General features: G+C 37.0%; 1 protein-coding gene across 7 annotated transcripts in view; it reads right to left on the minus strand.

The window, feature by feature from the left end:
- FHOD3 (formin homology 2 domain containing 3) overlaps window positions 1–18,309 on the minus strand; it is a 717,939-nt gene that overhangs the window by 361,382 nt on the left and 338,248 nt on the right. For all 7 annotated transcript variants that reach the window (XM_020985701.2, XM_020985700.2, XM_020985699.2 and 4 more), the window contains exon 4: window positions 4,269–4,336. In XM_020985701.2, the coding sequence (XP_020841360.1) occupies window positions 4,269–4,336 (68 nt within the window). The remainder of the gene's footprint in view (window positions 1–4,268; window positions 4,337–18,309) is intronic.

An 18,309-nucleotide genomic window follows, 5' to 3' on the forward strand; every position in this document is an offset into this window, starting at 1 on the left:
TTATCCTAATCTTCTTTCCCTTTATTATTTATTTATTTTGGTTTTCAATATTCGTTTCTACAAGATTTTGAGTTCCATATTTTCTCCCCATCTTGCCCCTTCCCCATCCCAAGATGGTATGCATTCTGTATACCCTTTCCCCTAATCAGCCCTCCCTTCTATCACCCCCCTTCTTTTATCCCCTTCCCCTTCTATTTTCCTGTAGGGCAGGATAGATTTCTATACCCCATTGCCTGTATATCTTATTTTCCAGTTGCATGTAAAAACAAATTTTAACATTTGTTTTTAAAGCTTTGGGTTCCAAATTCTCTCCCTTCCTCCCTTCCCATCCACCCTCATTGAGATGGCAAGCAATTTGATAAAAGTTATACATTTGCAGCAAAGGGCCTAGTTTCAAATATGTGCTTTGCACTTACCATCTGTGGCCCCTTGGAAATGACACCACCGGGGCAAGGGGGAGGTCTCAGTTTTGTTTTGTCTTTTCCAGGAGAGCTGGATTACAGGTGGTACACTCCTGTAATCTCAACTACCAGGGAGACTGAGGCTGGAAGAGTCTCTTCCATATGGGAATTTTTTCCCCTAAATTTTAAATAATTTATTTATTTTCAGTTTTCAATATTCACTTCCATAAGATTTTGAGTTTCAAATTTTCTTCCCCTCTTTCTCCTCCCCCTCCCCAAGACAGCATATAATCTGATATAGGCTCTAATTATACATTCATATTAAGCATATTTTCACATTAGTCATGATGTATAGAAGAATTAAAATTAATGAGAGGAACCCCAAGAAAGAAGAAATAAAACAAAAGAAAAGGAGGGCAAATAACATGTTTCCATCTGCATTCAGACTCCACCACATGCGAATTCTGAGCTGCAATAGGCTTTGCAGAAAGGGGGCTACACTGTCTACCATCAATATAGTGGGCTTCCCCTCCAAATTGCCTCAGAAGTGGTGAAACAGCCCAAGTTGCAAATTAAGTAGGTTAAAGCTCCCTTATCTATCAGAAGAAGGATCAGGTCTGTGAGTAGCCTTGAACTTCTAGCCTGGGCAAGATGGAGAACCACTATTTTAATGATTATGATTATGATATTAATAATAAATAAAATTAAGAAGTTGGACTAGATAATTTCAAAGTTCCCTACCACTGTAAATTTACAGTCTAGGATTCTCCCTTTATGTTTCTGTATATTTCCTGCATAAGGTCACGTCTTAGATTTAAATATGTACAGGATAAAGTTGAGGCATTTGGCCAAAATTATAAGAACAAAGCAAACATAAAAACCTCAGTGATGTAAAGACTAGAACTCCTAATGGGATAATGGAAGGTTGATGTTAAAGGAATAGTCAGTAACTATGGTTTATCTCCAAAAGGGAAAAATAATTTTAAATAACTGCCCTAATTCTCCTGGCCCTACATGGAACCAAGCCTTTATTTGAAGTCTATGATATTTTTGAAATTACATGGATGAAGGTCTAGGGCTAAATTTGGGTAGGCACTAACGACGTCACCTCTTGAACCAAGAAACCATAGGGAAAGCTCTAATATGTTATTCAGGTGGGGAAAAAAATGTTATGTGCAATGCCCTAAAAGTAATGAAAGACATCTGTGCTTAATTCAGTCATTTGAGATAATCATGGCTTTGGGAGAAAGAGAAAATGGGAAGATATCATGAATTTTTGGAAAATTACTTTACACCCCTAAGTAAAAAGGAAATAAAAAATAATTTTCTCTCTATCCATATCCCTTTCCACCACCATATGTTAAAAATGAACATTTAGATGAGCTCATGTCTAGTCAGAAAGTTTTTCCAAGCATATAACAAATGTTTATTGCCTTAACTAAAATGTCAAATCACACATGGCTTCATTGTGCAAAAGTAATGACTAGTACTCTCATGTAATATCTCCAGCTAATCATCAAGATTAATACTGTACACAATTTTTACCAACTGGCAGAGGAGTATCTGTGAATACAAAAAGCAAATCTATACTACATTGGCAAATTTGCATTTTATAGTGCCTCACTGTCAGTAAGTGATTTTGGTTAGAATCTGTGGTGGTCCTGGCTTAGAAATTAGAAATCTTGACTTCAGGAGGTCTGTCTTTTACTCAATGAATATCAGTTGTTAACCTGACTTTTCTGTAGGGATGACACTATTTGCCCATGAGGAATTTTTCAAGGATATTGGAAGGACAAAATAATGTTATGAAAGTTGTTTAAGATTTCAATGAAATATAAAATATTTAAACCAAATTAATAATTATAGAAATAACATGGCATATTGGATAGAAAGCTGACCTCAGACTTAGGAAGACCTGAGTTCAAATCTCCAAAACTCTGTCTCTAAATTCTCTAAAACTCTGGTAAGGCATCTAACCTCTTAGTGCCCCAGTAAGCTTTCTAAGATTGTAAGTTGCAAAGCAGTTATAAATCTGCATTGGTGAAGGGAGTTTCCTCATCCAGAATTCCCTACACCAATGAAATTACAGATAACATGAAAAAATGTGTAGGGCATTCAGCCCCAGATCATTGCAGAGAATTCCCAAGGAGCTTCACAATCATTCAAGAGTTTAGTCTAACTGTCCATGCAGAAAATATCAACTGGATGAAGAAGGTCTATTATCCAGACAAAAGTAACAACTGAATAGGTTCATTAAAAACTAGTCCAGCAGAAACACTTGTACAGGCGCTATGTCTGCACAATGAACTGGGCCTAGAATTAACTAGGAGGAAGAGAACAGGTTGAATTTCTTTGAAGAAACTATAGTGATTTTTACTGACATCAGACTTCCTGAAACAAAGGCCCATGTTGAACATCAAATTCTTCCACTCATCTCATACAGCTTTGAACTGTAGAATAGTTCAACTCCAAAGAATTAAAATTACAGATCATCTGAAGGACGATGAGGAGATCAATGATCAGCATGAATGTGCTGCAACTATGAATAATGAAAACTTGAGCAGGAGAAGGACTATGAGAGATATTATCAAAGACATAGCAGACTTGAAAAGGAAGTAGTGTGGTCAGGTAGCAAAGGTAAAAGATAACTACTGATAAATAATCCCAATGCTCCATTGTTATCCACATGACATCATGGTTTAGAGGAGGCCTCCAGAATGAGGAATATATAAGAGCAAACTGAGCAAAAGTCACATGGGTTGAAAAAGTGTGAATAGGCAGCAATCTGCACTATCAAAGGAAGTACCCAAATTGCTGAGATCACAGGTTCATTAATGTTACGAGAAGGGCACTGTGCTGGTGAGCACTGCTGGGATAAAATATAAGTGAGACAGGGTCCCTGCCCATAATTAATTTATTAAAATAGCTATGGGGGATAAGATAATTACTAAAGAAAAAATACAGCACAAAACAAAACAAGAGAAGATCCATAAATATAATTGAATGGATGAATGAATGAATGAATAAATGAATGGGGAGAAGAGCATTTATTGAATGCTTATTATGTGCAAAGCACTCTATTAAGCATTAAGGATACAAACAGAAATGTAAGATAGTCCTTCTTCTCAAGGAGTTTTGCTCTAATACCAAAGTAATAAAAGTCTATGGGAGTTCAAAAGAAGAAATATATCCAATTGGTAGTGTGGTGGAAAGGATATCTGAAGGACATGGCATTTGTGTTGGGCCTTGAAGAACAGAGAGGATTTTTACAAGGAAGTTTTTGGCTGAAGAATAGAGCACATATATAGAAAGGTAATATGAAATAAAGCTGAAAATGTGTGTTGGTACCAACACTATAGATGGACCTGAATGACAAATTAAGGAATTTGGACTTTTTAGGCAACACAGAGCCACTGAAAGTTTTGGAGCAGTAAAATATGGTTGTCAACAGTAAATGGACCTGATTAAATAGTGGAATGGTACATCATCCTACCAGAATTTTTCATGCCTTTCCAAATCATCTATTGGGTATCCTTAGAAAAAAACTAGATCCCCAAATAAAGGGTGAGCACATATACTGGTATGAGATTGGGTCTTTTTAGGTGAACCTGACCTTTTGCCATAATTATTTGTTCTAAACACAGGAGAATAGAGAAGGTAAACTTTGCCTCCATAACAATAGAGGACAAAAGTCAACACTGACATTCTGAGTCTTGCATAGGCATTTCTTTGGTAAATTACAGACAACTTTTCCTAATTTTCCCTAGAATGAAGTACAAATTTATCTGCATTAAGTTCTTCAGGCAATACAGCTAATACAATTTAGCATTCCTCAATAGAAAATTAATTAAGTCAAATCTTTTTTACCTGAAATATCTGCTTCAAGGAAAAAAGAGCCCGTCTTAACTCTCGTCCACTGGAGTTGTACAGTTTTTCTGAAATTAAATAAAATAACAAATAACATCAATTTCACTGCCCAAATGGATGATTAAGGCACACTGATGATTGGGGTTCATCATGAGAATTTCTAGTGAAAAAGTAATTAGAACTGAGAAAGGACATATTTTTTAGCCTTCTAACAATATATAGAAATTCAGATTGAATAAAGGGAGTTTCATAATTGGGAATGGGATAAAGAGGTACAACGTTATTCAGTGGATACTCTGATCTCAAGCTTTTGACTACCATCTACCAACTACCAGTTACATTAATAACTACCAGATATGCATCTTTAAATCTGTCCTCTGTCTCTCTCTCTCTCTGTCTCTCTCTCTCTCTCTCTCTCTCTCTCTCTCTCTCTCTCTCTCACACACACACACACACACACACACACACACATCCCATTTCCAAATAATTAAATAAAAATCAGAAATTTTTATTTTTTTCTCAAATCAGCACCTCTTCTCAATTCACCCATTATTTTCATTAGACCATCATTTTCTGTCTCTGTTTTGATGATTCCTTCCTTCATGTGCACAGTGTTTAATCAACATAAGTTTTTACTCCCAATTACTATGCTAAGTACTATCAGGCACACAAGAGAAGTATAAGACAAACATGATCCCTGCCTTCTAAGGTCTTAGAACCTAACAGGGAAGATAAGACTTCTACTACAGAATTGCAGAACAGTAAAAAAAAAAAATACACAATTAAAACTACAGAAAATTTAAGCTTAACAGTTTAGAGATGAATCTCAATAAAATGGGAAGAGTTAAGTTCATTGTACAATGAAAATTTTAATGTACAAAAGCTTTCTGAGGAATAACAAAAAAGGAAATCTGTTGGACAGAAATAGCGAATGGATTACGGACAGCCTCTCATGGGAAAGGGCAGCGAGGTGGCGCCATAGTGCACAAAGTGCCAGGCCTGGAAGTCAGGACGAGGCCTCTTCCTGAATTTAAACCTGGCCTAAGGCGTTTACTAGCTGTGTGACCCTGGGCAAGTCACTTAACCCCGGTTGCCTCAGTTTCCTAATCTGCAAAATAAGCTGAAGAAGGAAATGGTAAACCACTCCAGTATCTTTGCCAAGAAAACCCCTAGTGGGATCACGGAGAATTGGACATGACTGAAAAACAACTAAATAACAAGCAATCATGTGAAAAGACAACAGGCAAAGCATGTAACAAACATATCAGACAACAAATAAAGTTCCCAATTAACAGCCTGGATCTCATGGGACCACCAGAAGCCAAATAGAAGACTGAAAGCTAGCTATCTATATAAAAATGTAAATAGCAAGTAAAGGATGAAGGATGTTCAAGTTCAGTATATGTGTGCTTGAAATGGGATGCGATAACAGATGTGGATGTGAATATAATTAAGTGTTAGGTTATGTGGTATTAACCATATGTACAATCGTGTTAGATTTGAGAATCCCAGGGGGAGGCAGGCAGCTGTGTGGATTGAAGACGTTGTGTTTGTTCAGCTGTCCTCATTGGCTAATTACTGCTCTGGACCCTCAGGCAACAAAAGCATTAAGACATGTTCTTGATCTTTTTTGGTGTTATCTTGCTCCCCAGTGTTTCTGTGACAAAATACAGAGGGTTATCAGTAGAAGCAGGGATGACAGAGAGGTAATGTAGAAGGAATCAGTGGATGCATGTGTAGGACCTGGAGTGACTGGATACTTGAGTTTGAGTGGATGAATGAAATAGAAATCAAGAAACAATAGACTGTGGATCCTTCTGAATGGCCAGTGGGAACATGGCAATTTGAAAGGCCCTGGAGAAGGCAGCTTGCATTTCAGTTTGTGAAGCTGCGGTAGCTGGTGGAGCCTGAGGTCTTCCACCGTAGCTTTGAGCCCCAAGACTCTATGTATGTGGCTTCTGATGCCATTCCACTGAACAATATCAGCATTTGGGAAGTCAAGAGGAGAGGACCCTAGCAGATGAGGTGATCAGACAGGCCAAGCTCCAAACCCCCAGTGCACAGGGAGACACCAGTGAACCCAGAATCTTCACGTCAGATATAGCAGAAGGAGGGGTGGAAGGGGGATGTAAATGGCGGTGTGGACATGGGAGAGGTCGGTGAGACTTGCTGTAGTCAAGGAATGCCTCAAGAGAGGAGGTAAGCTTGGAAAGGGATAGTGGGGAGGGTTGGGAAATAACATGAACCAAAGGCTTAGAGGAAGGAATTAGCCCAGTGGGTGTAGTAGTGTGCTCAAGTTTTCTGCCTGCCTCCTCTAACCCTTCCCCATGTACTAACTGAGCCCCCATCTATTGGCTTAGCCATGGCCTGTTCCCTGGAACCAGTCCTGACCTTGGGGTATGAAGCTGTTAAAAGGAGCTTGACTTTACTAGTTTTCTAGCTCAACATCTGGTCAGTTTAATTGTTCAACCAATTAATCAATCAATAAACATTTATTAAGTGCCTACTACATGCCAGACACTGTGCTAAATGCTGTACAAATATTATTTCATTTGATGCTCACAATAACCCTGAGAGTTAGGTTCTAGTAATATCCCCATTTTATAGTTGAGGAAACCGGAGTTAAATGACTTGCCCAGGGCCACACAGCTAGTAAGTGTCTGCGGCCAGATTGGAACTCAAAAAAATGAGTCTTCCTGACTCTAGGCCTGGAACTCTGCCCACTGCACCACCTCGCTTCCCCATGAGCCAGGTACTGGGTGACTTATTCAGAGACACACAGCTAGTAGAACTCTAACTCAGGCCCCTTAACTCAAAATCTATTTCTCTTTCCAATCTATCAGAAGCCATCTATACCTTCATCCCCTCATTTTACAAATGAAGAAACAAAAATGAGAATTAGAGATCAAAGTCACAAACGAATCCAAGCTCCATATCCAAAACTGTCAATAACTAAGCTCAAAAATCCCCTCCCTACAAGTTTTACCTAATTATAGCCCCACCTTAATCTCTCTAATCTATGATTCCTCTCGCATTTAAAGGGTCAAGTGATTCAGAATAATACTGCAAAAGTATTTTTTTTTCCCTTGTGGCTAAAATTGTTTTATAATATCGCATGGAGGACTGATAGAAAACTTGACTTTGCTACTAGATTATAAACTCCTTGAAGGTAGAAACCATGCATCTGATCTTTTTTGTTTTTGTTTTTTTGGTTAGGCAATTGGGGTTAAGTGACTTGCCCAGAGTCACACAGTTAGAAAATGTTATGTGTCTGAGACCAGATTTGAACTCAGCTCCTCTTGACTCCAGGGCCGGTGCTCTATCCACTGCCCCTATCTGATCTTTTGTATAAACCCTGAGACAAAAAGAAAAAAAGAGTCTTGAACATTCAGTACATACTTCCTAAATAGTTATGATCTTGATTAAGAGTAAGTGATTCAACAATGGTGGGAATGACTAATTCCTAAAAACAAAGCATAAAAGAGGCTCACAAGATACCATGACCTTTCCAGATGAATAGGGCTCATTCACCATCAAGTAGCAATGAATCAAAAAGGTCTGGATAAGACAAAAATGACCCCTTGATGGGAAATCTAGAAAATACCTTAACTGCTGTTAATTTCTGAAGCTAGACCGAGAGAAGACAACATAGTTGGCTGGCTGTCTCTCTGTTAGATTTATAATAGGTCACCTTAGCTCCCTAAGCTTATGACTGCTCCTCTAACTTCTACCACTAGAAACATACTTCAAATTCAGGACAAGCAAGTCTTGGCCAGCACCACCTCCACTAAAGGAGAATGCTTTACCAATGAAATGCCAGTGCAAAAGATCTGTCATATGAAAATATGGGACAGGGTGTTCAACAGACAGCCCTCAGAGAGAGGCCAAGTTTTCCTCCATTCCTTTCTAGGCTATGCTGCAAGTGCTTTCAGGAAATACATCCAATTTGGGGTGACTACTTATGATATCCTTTGGGGCTCAGTCAGAATTTCTCTCTGACTTGGCTTTATATGGTAAGCAGGCACTACTACTACTATTAATGATAATAATAATAATAATAATAATTAGCATTTATATAATTCTTTAAGGCTTGCAAAATGTTTTACATGTGTTATCTCATTTAATCTTCACAACAACCTTGGAAGGTTGGAATTATTATTATTATCATCCCCTTTTTACAAAATGGAAAACTGAGGCTGTCAGCAGTTAAATGACTTGCCCAAGATCACCCAGCTAAGTACCTATAACAGAATTTGAACTCAAGTATTCCCAACTCTAAGACCAGCGCTCTATACTTTATACCACCTAATGCCATATTAATGGGATGGCTCACAATCCTTTATGAATTAATGTCTCCATTTTCAACTGTTTTCCCCTTTACCCTCATTCTTCTCACTTCCCCACTAAGAACAAGTCACAAATTGCGGGAATGTCAACAGAATATGAAAGTATGATCACCATCCCTAACTGAACAGCCATTAGGAAACCGTTTTTCAAAAAAGCAAATTCACTATTCTAATAGATGGCCCATTTGCCACAAATATTTACATCATTCATTTACTCCTCCTGCAGAAATCAAAAGGGGACATTTCAGCAAATCTGTCCCCATTGATTCTTTGTGTGCTCAGTCTGGGCCTCTGGTTGTAACTGGTACTACTTAGAGTCCCCATTTACTTTTATTAGAGCCCATACAAAACTGTCAGCAAACAAAATGCAAGTCCCTGAAAAAAATACAAGCAAAAGGGACTTTATCAGCTGAAAGTAAAAATAATACAAGAATATCTACTTTCATCTGAATGGTGAATCTACCTCAAGAAAGGAAGCAGGATAGTATGACTAAATTCTCTGGTTAATGGAGGGCCAAGCATAGTAATACTTCTTAGTTGGTTTGAAAACCTACCTAATCCATGGCTTTCATTCACTTTCCCAGTTAAACTTTACAAAGATTTATCAAATGCTTATCATGTTTAGGAAAATATCCAATTTCATTTTAGGTAAAAAAAATTAATGATTTTTTTTTATACTAGGAACCTCCCTTTATCTTATGTCTAAAGCCTATTCCCTTTCCCATCATATAGTCCATAATTCTCTAGTAACTTCAATATGCTGTTTTTATTTCTGATTCTGAAATTTCTTTTAAAAATGTGCCATTTGAAGGCAACCTTCAATTTAACAAATGTTTGTTATGCATCTATACACATTCTATCCACTTCACTGTTCTGACTTTTTAGTGTTAAAACTGAAGGTCTCCTCAACAGAGAAAAATTTACAATGAGAACAACTAATTTCATGTTTATGGTAAGGAAATAATTATTATAGGGTTGAATTGAGGAGTGTTTTGTTTTGCTGTGTTGTTTTGTTTTGTTTTCCCCCAAAATATACCCATATAGAACAAGAAGAATAGCAAATAGAATCTCCACCTTCACCCTGGCCTCTCAAGCCTGTGATTGATTAACTGAAATGAGTAACTCCCATGTGTGGAAACTTCCTTCCCCATTTGGCAAATCAGTAATTCATCTATCACAGATCTTGGGGCAATCAGAGGTTAAATGGTTTGCCAAGAGTCATATACATAATGTGTCCAGGACGAACTTGAACTTATTTGTCTTTTACATAGCCTGGCTCCAACCTACCTTTCTGGTATTATCACATATTATTCCCCATCATATATGCTACTGTCTAGCCAAAATGGCCTTCTGCTATTCCTCACACACAACATTCTATCTCTTGTCTGTCTGACTTTACACAAGCTGTGTAAAGTCATTCCTGGAATGCTGTCCTTCTTCACCTCCTCTTCTCCCCTAAGGTAGTTAGGTGGTGTAGTAGATTCAGTACTAAGCCTGGAGTCAGGAAGACCTGAGTTCAAATCCAGTCTCAGATATTTACTAACTGTGTGACCCTGGGCAAGTCACTTAACCATTGTCTGCCTCAGTTTCCTCACCTGTAAAATGAGGATGATAACAATAGCATCTACCTCCTAGGATTGTTATTAGAACCAATTGGAAATAATATTTGTAAAGTGCTTACCACAGTGCCTAACACATGCTGGGTGCTAAATAAAGCATCTTCCTCTCCTCTGATAATCCCTAGTTTTCTTAAGGATCACTTCCTGTATGAGGCATTCCTGATTCTCCCAGGTGCTAATGCTTCTCTCCAACTTCGAAGCTCCCTGTATTTATTTTTTTCACATATTTTGTGCCACCTTATCTGAGTATATCATCTTCTCCTCTCTTCCTTCTTGCATCGAATGTTAGCTCCTTGGGGGCATGGATTTTTTTTTGTACCCCAGTGCCCAGCAAAGTTTCTGACACACAGTAGGCATTTAACAAACAATGTTAATTGATTGATTGATTGTATTCTAAATCTGGCCCTCTAATCTGCTTAATTTCCTCTCATCAGTATATTTTATGAAATTGGAAACATCCTAAATTAATATCCATGTCCATTGCTGTTTTATAAGAGAAACGTTCTCAGATCATTTAATAGTTCCTTTAAATTCTGAGAGGAATTGTAATTGACTACCAACTATAAATGTAAAAAAAAAAATTCTCGCAAAACATTGAAAGTTAACCTACTGCTGATTTTGACAAGAACATGCAAAAAAACCTCAACTTTCTGCAAATGCCTTTCATTTTTTTTTTTACAAAAAGCACTGCCATTCACTTTTTAAATTATAAGATGGTATTTGTTCTTGAAAACCAGGTAACATTCCCTGCTGCCTTGATTTTTTCAAAATAAAATTCTTTCCACTCATTTTTTTTATCCTTTTAAATGTGCCCATTTGAAACAGCACTGGTTTTTACTACTGAATTATATACTCTTTTTTTGAGGGAGTCTTCCTCATTAACTACTCATGAAAATGATTTTGCTTAAACTCTAAAGCTAGATTTGCTCTTTATAATTCCAGTATTCAAGGATTTGCTAACATGCACAAGAATATTACATATTTTGGCTCAATGAAAAAGCATGTCAGAAATGATTTTTAAAAGGCTATTTTAAAACTGTTTTTTTTTTTGTTTCATGTATTATAAAGCTATTCCTATACAAGAAATTCTGCCATCTGGCATTGGTTATATTATGGCATTTTCCCCCTTTGTACAAATTACTAGCAATGAAGTTTCATTTTAATCACGAGAGACACCATCTCTTAGCATGCTAGAAATCTTAGATTTGTCTTTTTAATCAACCTCTTAACAGATGACATATGTTAGTCTCCATTCTCACAAGAGAACAATAAGGACATTCCACCATGGATGGAATAACAACAAAAAAAATTCATAGAAAAGGACAGACCAGATAGGCCAGATTTGTGTTTGATGTCATTCTAAAATGAAGACAACTCCTTTTTTTAAAAAGATTGAACACAAGATAACAAAATGGAAAGGCTAATTCAAACTCAACAAACTTAACTGAGAAAAAGATCATGCAGCCAAAAATAAGAAGTCTTTTGAAGTTTCATATTTGCTTTCCTACTCCAGCAATTTTAACATATATTTCCTAAGACATCAGCATTTACCCTCTGGAAAACAGGTGGTTACTAAGTTTATTATACTCCAAAAAGATAAAAAAAGAGGAAAAGGACTCATATGTACAAAAGTATTTATAGCTGTCCTTCCCATAGTAGCAAAAAAGAAACAAACCTGGAAACGTGAGGAATGCCCATCAACTGGGGAATGACAAAACAAATTATGCTATGTGAATGTAATAGAACATTATTCCATCACAAGAAACGATTCCATCATAAGAAAGGGGTGGTTTCAGAGAAACATGAGAAGAATTATATGAACTGTGGCAGCTAAGTGAAGAGATCAGAACCAAAAGAACTATTTATACAAGGGCAACAATATTAGAAAGGCTCAAGGATTCTGATCAATTCAGTGACCAATTATGATTCTATACCAAAAGAGCTGATGGATTCAGGCTGAAGACTGAGACACATATTTTTGGACATGGCCAATAAGTGAAGTGGTTTGCTTCACTATGCATATCTGTTATGAGGATTTTGTTTTTTCTTTTTCTTTTTCTCCAGTGTGGAATGGGAGGTGGGGGGGAGGGGGGAGGTAGACCTGGAGAAAGAGAATAATGCTGGTTAATTTTTTTTTAAATCAAAGAAAATAAAAGGTGTTTTTTTAAATAGGTGGTCTTGGGGACGTTTGTGAGAAAGTACTTTATAAAGTGCTAGATAAGTGGATTACCATAATTATCGTCACATTATGGAAAGGAAAGCTTAGAAAAGAGACACAAGTGGAGTTATAAGCAGTGTGCAGTGTATTATCAAGAGTTACTTCACTCTAATACAGTAAGACATCAAGGAGGTTAGCAATCAGAAAAGGCAAGGCAGTTCTGCAGGGAGAGTAAGGGATGACAGGGGGACAGCTGTTAGAAGACCTTTGCCACACTAGTTAAATCTTCTATGAAGAACCAATGGGAGGAAATGGGCCAGATTTGTTGTGGGTGGGTTGCCACATCAAGGAGATCATGAGACCATCACAAAAGGCTCACAGCTCAGGAATTTAAGTTTTTTCTATTCAACAGAAGAACTATATGTGCTTAACATATAATTGTTCTCTACATAAAACAGAAATCTCACCTGACATTTTAGCATAGGCTTTTTTTTCATTATACTCTCACCCGTTAAGTTCATATATTGTGCATAGAGATTCTTGGATGCAGATAGGAGATGACTTCAGCATTATTAAAGACTTTTGCTATTCTAAATTGCTATGATGTTCTCTATAGATAAATACTTAATCCAGTACTTTTATACCAACATAGCCTTGGTAGGTTGAAACTATTTATCTCACAGTATTAATTGGGGATAGTATAGAAAACCAATTTTTGTGAAGTGAAAGAGGTTGAATTATTTAACCCTAAAATCCTTATAAGAAATAACACCTGATTTTTTTTAACATCTTAAAACTTAGAAGGGAGAAATAAGTTTGGTTTTATTTTTTACATCAGCTGCCACACCCAGTGCCTTGATTGCTTGGTAAATTAGTCTTTGAACTAAGGAAATAAGGATTCAAAATAAAAGGAAAAAAAGTTTTGAAGTGTTTTTACCTTGCAGAAAAGAAAAGAAATGAGAAAGATCATAGATTAGGTAATGTACCCTAACTTGGTATTGGTGAAAATATCTTAGTCTATATTTGTTTAATATACAAAAAGTTGTTAATACACATTTACACTTCTCTTTTTCCTTCCTGCTATTTGCTTCCTTTATAAGGAGAAGGTTTGTCTTCTATTTTCTTCCCTATTAAGAATCCATAGGAGATGCTGTAAAAGACTCCCTAGGGACTTGGAGGGGGAGGGGTAATGGCCAGACATGGAGACAGTGGGATGCAACATGAAGGCTCCAATGGGGTTGATATGGTGGTTGTATATAAATGAGATGGTTATCCAAATAAACTGTGGCATTTTAAGTCCACTACAATATGGCTCCAACCTATTTTTCCTACTTGTGTATGCATATATATGTGTGTGTGTGTGTGTGTGTGTGTGTGTGTGTCTATATATATATATATATATATATATATATATATAATATATATATATATATATATATATGTATATTGTACAATCTGGAAATAACCTCAAAGGGAAAGCATTAGTAGTGGGTGGGAGCTGAGAATGCCATATGTAGAAGGTGGGATCTGAGCTGAATCTTGGAGGAAGTTAGGAGGCAGTGGTAAGAAGGGAGTGAGAGTGTTCCAGATTCGGGGCCAGCCAGTGAAAAAGCATGGTGTTTGGAGACTGAAGAATAAGAAGGCCACAGTCATTAGGTCACTAGGTCATAGGAGAGTAAAGGGTAAAAAGACTGAACAGGTAGAAAGGAACCAGTTTGTGACCCACTCACCATTTATTATAGTCTCCTTGACCTCCAAACTTTCCCCACAATGCCAGTCTCCTCCAAACTTTAATTTCAAAAAATAAATATCTTCCTTCAAGAACCACAACAAATATGCTACAAAGAAGTACTAAGGTAGACTGGAAAGGGAATAGACTGGAAGTCAAGAGGTCTGAGTCCTAACCCCTATAGTTACTGGCTTTGGACCAGGTTCAGTCTCTCTGAACCTGTTTCTTTATCTGAACTATGAGGATAATAATATGTGCACTTCATAGCTCATGGGGTGGTTGAAAGGAGAGAACTTGGTAAACTTTAAATATTATGTAGATATGAATTATTATTACAGTCAAATTATCATGAAAATGAAGAGGTAGCTTGGTACTTTGGATAGATGAGCCCGGAGCCAGAAAAACCTGGGCTAAGTCTTACCTCTGACAAAAGATAACAATGGGCAAATCATTTTAGCATCTCAAGGATCCCAGACAATTAGTCAACAAATATTTATTCTCAAAGACTACAAATTACAGAAAGTTCTGTATAATTTCTGCAAGTAGAAAGATTTTCCACACTAGGAATTCCCTGTACCAATGAAATCACAGGTCCAGACCATCCCCATTCCCATTCCACTCCAAAACAGAGCAAGGAATGAAGTTATATTTTAAATGAAGGATACCTTTAATGTTTCTTAGTTTCTGTTTGCAAACCAATTATGGGTAGTAATAATAGTAGCAGTTCATATTTCAAGGTATGTGCCTTATGACATCCTGGGAGGTACATAGTTGTATTGTTATTATCTCTATTTTTCAGACAAAGAACCTGAGACTCAGAGAGATAGCCCATTGTCATAATGCTTAGAGTCAATGGCTTCTAGGAACTAAGGTGGTCTGGGTTCTCTTCCTGGCTCTCCTCCTGGATAGTTGAGCAAATCATCACTCTCTGAGCTTCAGTTTCCTCATCTGTAAAGTTACAGGATTAGATTAACTCCAAACATCAACTGCTTTATCATTCTACATACAGTAAATATCCAAATTTTGAGGCTCAAAAAGTATCACACTGGCTAATCACAAAGATGGGAAAGACAATAAAAGCCTCCACTTTTAGGGGAAAAGAAAAGCCAAGATGATAAGAAAAGAGTCAGTTATAAAGTTAGCAAATTAGAAAATGAAGGAAGGGGAAGATTGATAGAGGTGGAGAAGAACAAAAGAAATCACTTTTGACTAGGTCACTTTAGAAAAATTAAAAAAGAAATAACTAACATGTGATGCATTTTAACCACTTAGGTCCATAAAACTAAAGGACATAAAATTAACTGTTTTAACATCCTCTTCTTTCACTGAGTGTCAAACAAATTAACCTATAACTAAGGAAAAATTTGATCTGACACCAAAAGAAATCTTTTCTTTCACTTGGCTAGTCAACCTAATTCCTTGTATTCTCAAGCCAGCACCATATAAGGGGATTCACAAATTATTCTCTACTGCATATTTTTAAAATCCTATTTACACTACCTGTAAAATAATCTCACACCTGTTTTTTTCAAAATGTTGTTTGTAGCTATACAATAGGAAATAACTGTTCAGCTGTGCCAACATTTTATTCCTTTGAGGAAGTTTGAATCTCTCTCTGATCAGCAAGTAAATTAGCTGTATGCCTGATTGGGGGGAAGAGGGGAAGAGGAGGAAATAGGGAGGAACAAATTTGTGAAATGTGACAAAATTTGGCTTGAAGAAAATTAATTAACAGAGTTTATATTATTGTTCTGTCCCTGGCCAAGTAACAATCAGCTCAAGTTACTGTTAGCATTTAGTGTTTCTAAGGAATTTGCCCCCAAGATTTCTTGCCAGAGAACCAAAATGTGTTACATGGCATACTAATAATGAAGGAATATATTCCATTTTAACTTTCCATTAGAGACACAACTGTGACTTCATTGGTAATCCCTTGATATTATTTTAAAAGAAAATCAGAGAGGTAGATATTATTATTCTTTAATGGATAAGAAAAAAAATGGGACCAGAAACAGCCCCTTCAGTTTCCCAATACAAATTCTCAGTTGCTATCTGGGAAACAGAGAAAATAGAAACTGTTGTTGTTATTGTTGTGTCTGACTCTTCAGGACACTATGGACCATAACATGCCAATACTGTCCATTCGGTTTTCTTGACAAAGATATTCTGGTGGTCTGCCATTTCCTCTTCCAGTGGATCCAGTGCATCCTTTTGTTAGGCATTCAGAGGTTAAGTGACTTGCCCAGGGTCACACAGCTAGGAAGTATCTGACAATGGATTTGAACTCAAGTTTTCCTGAATCCAGGCCTAGTGCTACATCCACTGAGCTGGAAGCTGCCTCTGAAAACAGCAGTAGTTGTAGACAAAACAATCTCGAGAGTCCCTTACAACTCTAAAAATTTGTAGTAAATAGTAGGGACAGAGCCAGAAAACAAGTGCCTCTGTCTACACTTTGGGAATGAGGGGAAATTTAAAGATAGCCATGAAGCACAGAATATACAGATTCAGGAGGCATATGTATTAAAAATAATAGTAGAATCCATGAAGTGAGATCAACAAAGAACAGCAAGAGAATGAAGAGATTGTCAGGAGAGGCAATAGGAGAAAAAGAAGTCAAGTAGAGAAATATAGAGGGGGAAATAAAAGAAACATAGAAGAAGTTCAGTGTCACAGAAGACAACAGGGAAAGAGCTTTAAAAGGTGAGGCTGGACCTCAATGTGAAAAGCTTCAGGGAGGTAAATAAAGATGGGTGCTAGGAGATGGCCATTAGATTTGATGCTCAGTGGTAACCTTCAAGAAAACAATGCAGTCGAAATATATTCTATAAGAAGTAAGAAAGTAGAAACAATAAGTACGAGGGAGAGAACAAGAGGTATTTTTTTGCATTCAAAAATCTGGGATTGTGAAGAAGTGAACCTAAATTCAACAGTGCCAAAACTGAGCAACATGGCCACCACCAAGAATTGTTTATTCTCCCAAGGCTTTTTTTGTGTGTGTATTAGAGGGTAGACCTGTGTAACTAAACCTAGACAGGGTGACAGATATAGCACAAAGTGTATATTGAACAGTTTACTGGAACTGAAACTCATTTCCTTTTCAGAGTTTTTGTAGCCACCAACAAAACATTTGTGTAAGTCAATTCAGTGAACACTGATTAAGTACTGTGCCAGGCTCTGGGGGTAAAAGAAAGGTCTTGATCTCAGAGAGTTTAAATCTAATTGGGGAAAGATATATAAATAAAAAAGTGATATTAAGGATAGGGAGATGTATAAAAAAGAGGCTCAAGCAAGGAGCAACGAGAAATGTGAGGAAGGAGAGTTCATTTTTGGTTAGGGCAGGAGGAGAGAGGCAGGGGCACTGGTGAAGTGGAGGTGGAGTTGGGAGGTAGATATGAGCTGATCCTTGATTAATGTTAAGGAGATCATTCCTGGCATGAATGATGGTGTAACAAAAGGCATAAAAAAATAGAGGACAAGATGAAAGCATAGAATGGTAAGTAATAGAAATCAGATGGAATAAAAAGGGCAGTAGTATGAGATGAGATGGCATGTGTTGGGTGGGTGGAAGAGTCACTGCTTTTAGTAAACTAGAGGCATTTTAAAATTATTTGGTTATAAAACGACAACAGGAACAAAGAGTAAATCAATAAGCGTTTATTAACCTCTTTATTATGTGCTAGACACTGTGCGAAGCACTGGGGATACTAAGAAAAATAATCCCTGCCTTCAAGAAGTTCACATTCTAATGGGTAATACAACACGTGAAAACTTTTGTTGTCGTTTGGTCGTTTCTGTTGTATCTGCTCTTCGTGAGCCCATTTGGGGTTTTCTTGGCAAATTTGATGGAGTGGTTTGCCATTTTCTTCAGTTCATTTTACAGATGAGGAAACTGAGGCAAACAGGGTCTAGTGACTAGCCCAGGGTCCCATAGCCAGTAAGTGCCTAAGGCCAGATTTGAACTCAGGAAAATGAGTCTTCCTGACTCCAAGCTCGGCACTCTACCCCCTGCACCACCTAACTATTCCACCGACCTCCCTGGCTTCCTTTAAGTCCTAACTAAAACCTAACCTTCCCTCTATTAATTATTTCCTATTTATCCTGTACATAGTTTGTTTTATATATATATATATATATATATATATATATATATATATATATATATATATATATATATATATACATACATACA

Source organism: Phascolarctos cinereus, unplaced genomic scaffold (genome assembly GCF_003287225.1).
Source record: "Phascolarctos cinereus isolate Bilbo 61053 unplaced genomic scaffold, phaCin_HiC Scaffold_4;HRSCAF=312, whole genome shotgun sequence".
Lineage (NCBI taxonomy): Eukaryota > Metazoa > Chordata > Mammalia > Diprotodontia > Phascolarctidae > Phascolarctos > Phascolarctos cinereus.